Consider the following 9,887-nt stretch of genomic DNA (forward strand, 5'->3'; position numbering starts at 1 on the left):
TTACCAGGAAGTAAGGGTGATAAAGGAAAATTCAATTCTGAAGGGCTAAAAAGATGCTACTAAGATCGGTGTACCACTTTTAAAAAATAAGAAATTAAGTATTTCCTGATTGAATTGTTTTGGAAACTGGCTTCTTTACTACAAATAACTGCAAAAAAATCGTAACACGCGCAAAGCCATCTTTATTCGAACACAGAGTGGTTTTTAACAACAAATAAACGAATTTACATTAGAATTCGAAAACATCTGAGCAATTATACTAAAACACTTATTTTGACGTTTTGCTGCTACCGTAAACAGCATGTCTAAAATCATCACTCAAAATCTTGTGAAAATTACTTTTGATTATTAATTTTATGCCCGCTAGAGATGCTTTGAATACCATGATTGAGTTGCTTGAGGAAAGATTGCAGTGAAGCTAGGTCTGATTGTCACAGGAACGAAAAGGTCTTGTACGGAGATAAGCCAGAGAGTGTTAATCGGGTCTAAAACAAATCAGTAAAGGGGGTAAGTTTCTAAAGAAACTGTGGTACTGCGTCGGTGGGAGAGTATAGCAGGGTAATTTGGTTTTATCAACTGAGTTGATAACGTAAATTCGCCACCGTAAAGAGTCTGACGAAGGGCTAACGCTCGAAACGTCGGCTTTAAACCGTCTTTACAGTGGCCGATTTATGTTACCAGCTCAGTTAATAATACCAAAATTACCCTCTAAGACAACTCGTTATAACTTACTAATAGAGTAAACTATCATTGAGAAAAATTCCGCAATTATTATATTTTTGGGGGTTTTTCAAAATTTCCATTGAAAAGTTTACATCAGCTTTGTGAAGATTAAAAATGGTTTTCACTTCTCTTGACATGTAGTGGCTGCTGTATTTTTCTCTCCTCTTTCAAGTCTTTTGGTTTCTACCGCATGATGCTTTTCCCTGATTTTAGGATTCGCAAAGTGGTGACAGAAATGTCTGTAAGAAAGAATATTTCTATCAGAATCATTTTCAATTGAGTTTCGAAAGAAATCTTGGATTGCACGGACTGTTTTTTTTACTTCGCTCTGTGATTGGTCCAGAAAACTCGCGCCACTCTCTCAACCAATCAGATGCAAAAGTAAAACTAATCACGACTTGGTCGCCCGCGTTTTCCCGCGCTTTGACAATTTGCTTGTGTTCACTTTGAGTTCTCTATTGGTTATCTTTCTTTCGTCTGATTGGCTGTTGCGATAACTTCGCTTTTTGCTTTACCACACTAAATTGAAAATCACCCTTTCAACTAAACGAATTCAATAAAAAGCAGGATTATGCTATAACTTGTTATACAGAGTTAACCCTGCATGAAATTAACGTGGATAAAAGAAAACTATCTGATCTGAAACTCGAAACATGACGGCATTGTAATAAGACCCCCTCTATGATAAACCCCCCTTCCTAATTAGCCCCCCCCTCTAAGATAAGCTCCCCCCCATCTTAAAAAGTCTCTCTGATGAGCCCTCCTTCCTAATAAGCCCCCCGAAAAGTATCAATTTCCAATAAGACCCCTCTCTGATAACCCCCCTATCTATCCTGTGCGCCCCCCTCTCTAATAGGCCCTATTATTCAATGGCCCTAAAAAGCCCCAAATTCAAAAAGCCTTGCTCACACCTCACGAAACATAAGAGAGAATTGGAGCGAATAGAATACACTTTTTAAAGGAAGCAGTGTTTATATTACCTCTTTATACGACTCTCTGTCGAAAAGCCAGAAACCAAAGCCATTCTTGTTGACAATGTTCTTAACATTGTCCATCAGCTGACACTCCATTTTACCCTCGTGGTCTGTGAAAGTTGCCAGATTAAACGCACTGCATCGGGGCTCACGTATGCAGAAGTCACCGCATTGAGGAAGAGATACGACCTTATGATTAACAATCACGTGACCGTCTATGGCTTTGTTCGTTGAGTTTTTCTTTTTTTTGAAGCTAAAGTCTTGAGCAGGACAGACACGAGGTGGCTTCCACATATTGCGTTCTTTAAAAGAAATGAATGTACAATTATGCATATCAGATAAATGAAAGAAATAAAAGATAAAGAAAGAGAAAGACAACAAAAGAATCTACGCAGAAGATATAATAAATATAAAACGGAAGCAGTTCTTTTATTTCCCATCCCACACCTCTTTCTTAATCGCAAGCCAGAATTAAGATCGTCTAAAATCGTGCGTCGTAGAACATCAGCCTTCGTATCAAACCAGACGCCGACCAACCTTGAACACCAATAAAATATCATATGCCCCTTGAAATTGGAAATCGTCTGAGAATCTAAGCTCGCAGACCAATATCGTGTTCTGTCAAAAATTCCTGAGACTTCGTAATGATTAGACTCCTTCTGAAATCGAATGCAATCTTAAATCGAAGGGCATCCAAATCACTCGCGATCAAAATCTGTAAGCCGTATAAAATAAAAGAAAAAAACCGACCGAAATCCAACGCGGTAGGAGATAGGGAAAAGTCCAAAATTGGACACCGCCTAAACTCAAATGTTTTCCAAAAGAGGACGTCGGTAATTAAAAATCCACTATTAGAGATAACAACAACCTAAGCTTATTCTGAAATTTTAAAGTTATCTGGACCTTGAATAACTGACATATTGTAACATCCCGCCATCACACCCTCTACGGGGTTTCTACAACATTCTTTTTCATTTGTGCATGGTGAACCTTGTCCTGTGTACCCTTCACAAAAAACGTCATCCTCTGGAAAACCTCCACCGAATGAACACTCTGCAAAACAAAAAATAATAATCTTATTATTGCGTGAATCAAAAATTCTTTTGGTTTTAGTCACCCTGAAATCATTGCAGTTGCATTTTTATCTTCTTTTAAACAGACGAACCTGTATGAACCCTTTAACTCCCAGATCAATTTTGTAATTCTCCTTACTGTCAACCATACAGTTCCTGTAATGTTAGTTCAGCGAATTTGGTATCGTATCAGCTACTCATCCCCAAATTGATATTTTTCTTTCTTCTCATCACTTATCTGGCTGATTTTGTATTGATATTGTAAGGAGAAATTCTGTCTTGGTCACTCATAGGAGATAAAGAGTTAAGTGGCACTGCATTGAGCAGTCACCGGTCGGTTGTCATAACTCAGTCGAGCTTTTTCCCTTATATAGTGTAGTTTTCACCGCTATTAAGCAGGAGTGGTTGCCCTTTGCTCACACTGAAGCCTGATAAAAATGTCACACAGATTTGGTTCGTTTTCGGCCGATTTCTCGAGTTCTATCTTTGATTCTCCCTACATGCTGCATGACTTAGGTATACTTCCTGCACGATTCAAGCAGGAAAACCTCTGATCGGTGGTAATAAAAAACGGCCAGTTTCACACGTCTAGTCGTCTCAGCGGGGTGAGGAGCACGGGCTTATTTCCTAAACGACACTTCCCTAGGAAATCTCAACGGGCAGTGATTCCGGATTGTGTGGTTTATGCGGTCAAAGTGTATAAATGGGCTTTGTGTTCTAAAAGTCTCGAGTTTTCCATTTCTTTGGTTTTGATTCGTTTCTCATATTACAATAAACGTCTCGATTTCCTATACAAGTTAAGTGTGATTGTATTTGTTTCTTACGTTTGCCATCAAAAGTTCAGGCAAAAATTGGCGCGCGGCAAGACAAAATTAATTCCCTTGCACATGCCTTACGATTGACCGCTGTGCTCTGATAGTCTCTGAGATAATTCTTGCAAGTTTGTTTCCCCGCTCCTCACAGCTAAATCACAGATGAAAGCACTAACCTGTAACCTGAGCTTCTGTCGAAAAGGCCATTAGATGAATGAGGAAGAGAAATGTCAGCATTTTCTTGTTCGTGTTCCTGCATTTGTCGTATATAACAAAAGGTAAGAAAGTGTAATATTTCACAAAATGAAATCTACCTTAATGGTCCATAGAATTTCCTCTATACTTGGTTTGCCATAACACAGAATACGTAAAAATTTCTTGAAACCAAAGAAGCATCGTGGCTAGGGGAAATTTTTTAAAAACTACACAAAATTTGTTTGAACCTTTAAGATGGTGGAAACTGGACAAAAATGCTCAGAACAAATATGATAAAAGACTGACATCTTGTTCAGTCATTTAAATGAAAAGAAATTTTATCTCGCAAACCTTAACTGCGCAGAAAACTGCAAAGGCTTTCGGTTGGAATGAAAAACTTCTACAATCAGCAATCTTGAGTTGTCATATAAAACAATTCACCCAAAACAATGGTGCGTGCACAAGTTCTGAGTCAGAGCTACGTGCCCCGGACAGTTTATTAAAGGAAAGGAAATTTAAAAAAAGCTTGCAATGACGGATGCTGGATAGAGAAGCCCTTTCAATAGTTATTTACATATGACAGTGTCTTGTCACAGGAATGACAGGTATTGCTTGTTACATTTTGATGTGTGTCTCATCAATATTTGTTCGTGATAATTCACTTGTCGTCGTGAAAGTTCAATAATTAAAATTTAAGGTTAATGTAGAAGAAAAGTCAGTACGTCTTGTTCAGATTCAATGTATGAAGAGCTGTACAACATAATTGGAGCGAGCTGTACTGCTCTTGTTGCCACGCACTGAAACGTACGTGAATCGAGCTTCTCTCAAAATTAATGCAAAATTGTCAACGACCATGTCAAGGGAAATATTAACATATTACCTGTAAGGAAGAAATGACACTTTCGGGTCAAAAATTTGTTTGATAAAGTTCATTTGCATGCATGTGCTTTGAGAAACTTCAAGAAATTGTTAAATGTACTACATGGAACATTTCTTGTTATGAGTTTATATCTAAGGGAATGACAGCCAAAAACAGGCGAAATATATTGTTACTATGCTGTGTTTGAAAAAATAATTATGAAAACAAGTGGGAAGCTTCCCACAACCAGTTAAGTGTAATTAAAAGAGAACATTCTCCACCTTTATTACTGCTGTATTTGCATTTTTTCTAAGGCTTCCTTAGATGGAATGATAAAATTGGTTATCATTCGTGACCAACTGTTTTGGAAATTGTTGAAATCAAATTATTTGAATAAATTAAATGGGGTAAATTTTTAAAGAAGTGAGGTGCTTCGTCGGTGGGGCAAGACAATTTGGTTTTATCATCTGAGTTGACAATGTAAATTGGCCTTCGTAAAGAGTTCCTACAGCTGACGTTTCGATTGCCAGCCAGATTTCCAGTTGCACTCATGTTTCTCACCGATGTCCGTCGAAGGACCGCCATCCAGTTTCGAAAAAGGTTCTTGCATAGAAAAAAAATTTAAGGTTTCCCTTTGTGGATAGGTCTGTTCATTGAAAGGGCTCAACAAATAATAGACGAAATCGTATAATGAACCGAAAACACAAACCGAAAGTTGGTCGACGCTCAGCTAGGCTTGGACGACAAAGTCGTTCATGAAGGTACGACAGCCAGCAATGTTCTCCCCTATCATACGCCACAGAAAAAAATCTCTACCAAGACGTTTACTTAAACCCCTTAACTCCGAAGATCTGATTGTTAATTCTCTCCTCTAGCTGCTACACATTTCCTTGTAAGTTAGTTATGAGAATTTGGTATCAGATGAAGATAACAACTTCTACCTGATAACTTTAGGTATTCTTATTACCTGTTCGCTGCATGGGTAATGTATGGATATTCTAGGGAGAAGTTACGCGTTAATCACTTCTTGGAGTTAAAGGGTTAAAAACTTTGCGAGCTTGCAAAAAATAAAGGTTTTTCGGATATTTGAGGAGTTTAAAAAAAATTGCGTTATGGCAGTAGAAAACCATGTTTACAAAACACCTAATTTGACGGACAGATTTTGATGGACAAAAATTATGAATTCAGAGTGCATATTATTAAAATGTTATTGCACTACACGATCCTAAAGTTTTTCCCTAATCTTCTTCTTCTCAAAAAGTGCACGACAAAACAGAGTGCGCGTCATGTCATTCCCTATTATTATTTTAATATTTACCATTTTCACAATAACGCTATTTAATTAGTCTTTATTTTGTTACACATGTTGATTTGTTTGAGGGAAATTCCGCCGTCACTAACAATAATAATTTTAGCATAATCGTCAAAAAAAAAGAAAATGGTCCAGCGTGGAAATCAAAGAGCTTTCCCGACAACTTTCAGTCCAATAAAGTTGGTCGGAAACTTGGAACTTTTAGAAGCTGTACCAATTGAAACAATTTTTCACAGATGAAAGATTTAAGGAACATTTGTTAATTTTTCACACTGCTCATATTGTGATGGGAGCTCCTGCAGCGTCCAGCAGGAACATTAAAACACCAAGGGTGATTCAGTTGAAGAAAACGGAAATTAAACATTTTCAAACAAAACCGATGCTCTACAAGATTAACTTCGTTTGAAATAGTTAAGCCTCAAAATCACAATGTTGAGTTAATAATCAGATAAATTGTTTGATTTGCCTGCACCGGTCAGTGAATCAAGATGTCTGTAAGATGTGAGCTTGGACGAGCAACGTTTGATTAAGAAACCCTCCACACAAATCGATGATAAAAGCCATTGATGTAGGTGAACTGCACAGCAAGGCAACCCATTCTGCAGGCCTGATTCCAATGGCTTGATATCAAAGACTCCGTGATACTTTTGAAACGCTCTGGGTCGAGAGCGGGCGTGAGAAGTTTCTTGGACCAAGCATCGACAAAATTGTACGCTTCTTCTTCACTTAGCGACGTAGACACTTCCACTAGTCTGTCAGGACCCGGAATGTTGTCGTACCAACGAGATAACATCCATTCACCGTAATGTTTCTCCATTGTAAAGCGAGACATGGCGAAGTGAGACCTTTACAAAACTTACGCGCGCTTCACTTGACAACACAGCTGATTAAAGAGCGCGTTGCTTTAAGTACGCGGGAAATATTTTCACTCCTGAGAGCACACATCGGAAGGTTTCCGTTTTCTTATCGATTCAGTCACCTTATAAGTTAGCAACGCAATATCGCTCGTCCGAGTCGATATCGATTGATTGGGTTTAAAACATCGTCAGACAGGTTGAGCACGAAAATTACCGATTCCGAACGAGAGATAGCGTTTGTTTGCTCGAAATGTTAATGTATAAATTACTATGTATAGGAGCGTAGATGCATATCGCAAAGTTTTGACAACTAAAAAATTTGGTCTCGAGAGGACCTAAATATAAATAAATAAATGATTGTTTATTTGAAAAAACTAAATCAAAGGAAGAGTGGATAGGAAGAGTCTGGGTCTAGCGATTTGACAGAAAATTACATTTACCGAACTGGTAGCTTAAGAATGGCTGCCTGTCAGGATCGAGAATTGTCCGTCAACGACCATTTGGTGAATTGCTCATATTTTGCTCAAAGATACCCTTTGATAAACTATTTTCAAAAATCGTGTTTTTAAGTTTCAGCGATTATTAAATTTTCATAAATTTGCGAAAATCTGAAAACGCAGTTTTCAGGCTTCCGGAGCTCAGGCTCCGCATGACGCACAGTCAAAAATTAACTGCAAAAACCAAGCCCCGTTTAAGGATTAAAATGGAATCAATCAACACCAAACTTCACACGATATTAGGACAGCTATACTCATTCAATTCTAGTGAGTAAATATTTTTTAGCACATCGATTTTGGGATTACTTAAGCCCTTGAAAGAACATCCTCACAGACTGCGTAAAATGGCGGCGAAAAACGGGTGATATTTCACGCGAAAAAATGTACCTGGTACCACATATTTTAGATTTTCAACAACATATTCGTGAAATATTGCTATTTTCCATTCACTGTGGAAAGTATGATGCTCAGAATCGCATTGCTTCCCTTCGAAAATGGCAGAAGTGTTTGTGACTTGAGCGAGTAAAATGATGCAAAGTGTGTAAACTAACAACAAAGTAATTTAATTATATTGAGTTGTTAAATCTCCAAATTAAATCCGGCCTCCGCTGTGTGGGTTTGTAGCTTGGAAAATGTAAAGTGACAAGTAAACTATTCCGTAAGATATTTGAAAAGGTTCTACAAAATATTTTTCGGCTAAAAATCTGCAAGTGAAGTACATATTACATTAGCACCATCTCACATTCAAGTAACGCACAAGATACATTCGAGGTAGATTAGTACTTGATTCCATGCTGATAAATTAGATATTTTTTTATCTTTTACTCTGGGAACTCATTTTCTGTTGGTATAAATACATGGAAAGGCGACTTTTGACCTTCAAAGTAATTAAATGCAAGGCGACAATTCTTATTATCCTAGTGATTATCAATGTCACGTAACGTAACGCCATTGGAAACGTGTCGGGGGTGCTGAAACATACCCGCGTAGAAACCGCAAATGAAATAACGATGTCGTTAAATTATAGAAAGAAATCCCGCATTTCAAAATGAGCGGAGAGAAATATAGGTTAAATACTCTCACGTCTGTCAGTTTGCATGTGTCGGCTACCAGATGAGTAAACTTCATTACCGATCTGAAGACCAGAAAAGGAAAGTGAGGGTCAATATTGGCATGATTAAAAGAAAAACAGAACAAAACGAAAGAACTTCTAATTACTCTACGAGCTTTAAAAATGAGATAACTAGTAACTAATTATTAGGAACGAGTCACCGTTAATTCGTTTCTTCCTCACTTTTCTATTCAGTTAAACTAAAGAGAAATTCAGCATCACGATGACTTTTGGCAAGTACATTTGCTGACAATCTCTTTCAGTAGAGCCAAGTACGGGGCCTTTTTACGCGTGGGCTTTGATGGTATATCGAGGCCAAGGTCTTCACACATGTGCTGCAGCATGGGTAGCTTCAAGATCTTCAAAGAGTCATTTAGCGCCATTTCACAAAGATCGTACTGATCGTAGATCAGGGGATGGTCAAGTTGTATTGACGCGACAGTCTCCTTTGCTTCGCTAAAATTACTCTCTTCTTGAGCTGCTCGGATATCAGCCTCATCAGGATCTCTCTGGCGTACTAAGCCACTCTGAGGTGATCTGGGTGGTTGTGAGGAATTCCGATGACTGGAATAGTCGTGCACCATAGGTGCCCTGGGCACGCCGCATTTCTTGAGCAACTACCTCTGCGTCAAGCTTGTGGCCTGTGGTCTGCCCTATTCGAAATTTAGATAACAGGTATGACTTTTGCTTTTCACTGAACCTGTAAGCCTTCCTTACTACTCTAAGAGCCCATCCTTCTTTCAGAGAAACACGAGAATCTTCCTGTCGTACAGGGGCATGAAGCGATGGCAGCTTTCCCACACCTTCCTCCAAGTATGATTTGTAGCCAATTTTTGCCAAGTCCATTAAAGAATGTTTTTCTGGTACCCTGGTACATTTTTCAAGTGACAAGTGCCTTTCTTAGGCTGAAAGCCTTTGAAAAACACGAGTGCAGCCGTCTTGAGGACATGAATATACCCCTGCTGCCTGGCCACGTTCTATGGAAGCTATCTCTTCAGCCACATTTTCTTCCCCTGACGATTTGTGGGGGGTACTTTTATAGGAAAGGAAATCTCCTGCAGAAAATGATGGCTGCAGAATCCCTTATCCAGGACCTTCAAAAGAAATAAGAGAAATATAAATATGACAGCCACACAGCTAAGAAATAATTATCTTTCATCAACGTGTAGCCCTCAAAGGCAGCCCACGACAGAATACCGTGTAATTGGGGTTTTAAATACTCACCCCTTTTTCTTGTGTTTTGTTTGTTTGAGCAGCGTTTTGTAAACATTTAACCTCTTATGGAAAGTCTTTTATGATGCATTGCGGATAAAATTTTTCCCTTATTAATAGAAACCTTACAGAACAGACGATCATAAACTAACAGGAAGGCCTGGGCTCATTCAAGAATCATTAACTCACCAGAAGAGGATTTTTCTACTTTGATCACTTTCCCTTGCCCGACGGAATATGCGCGCCAACTAAACTCAAATTT

At 38.5% G+C, this 9,887-nt stretch overlaps 1 protein-coding gene across 1 annotated transcript; it reads right to left on the reverse strand.

Moving 5' to 3' along the window:
• Window positions 1-162: 162 nt before the first annotated feature.
• Window positions 163-4,291, reverse strand: LOC113685217 (uncharacterized). Its single transcript, XM_027202704.2, has 5 exons — window positions 4,129-4,291; window positions 3,759-3,835; window positions 2,601-2,750; window positions 1,704-1,999; window positions 163-962 (listed from the first exon to the last, which is right to left on the reverse strand). The coding sequence occupies exons 2-5, from the start codon at window positions 3,817-3,819 to the stop codon at window positions 933-935; spliced, it is 537 nt and encodes a 178-aa protein (XP_027058505.2). The 5' UTR covers window positions 3,820-3,835; window positions 4,129-4,291; the 3' UTR covers window positions 163-932.
• Between the last annotated feature and the right edge of the window lie 5,596 nt (window positions 4,292-9,887).

This window comes from Pocillopora damicornis, chromosome 5 (assembly GCF_964200805.1).
Source record: "Pocillopora damicornis chromosome 5, jaPocDami1.2, whole genome shotgun sequence".
NCBI classification, from domain to species: Eukaryota; Metazoa; Cnidaria; class Anthozoa; order Scleractinia; family Pocilloporidae; genus Pocillopora; species Pocillopora damicornis.

Bases quoted from the DNA above. Each gene is read 5' to 3' on its own strand.
- LOC113685217 (XM_027202704.2), bottom strand. From the start codon at position 3,819: ATGCTGACATTTCTCTTCCTCATTCATCTAATGGCCTTTTCGACAGAA. The intron at 2,751-3,758 runs GTTAGTGCTTTC...TTTGTTTTGCAG, and splicing joins GACAGAAGCTCAGGTTACAG to AGTGTTCATTCGGTGGAGGT. The intron at 963-1,703 runs GTAATATAAACA...TCTTTCTTACAG, and splicing joins ACAGAGAGTCGTATAAAGAG to ACATTTCTGTCACCACTTTG.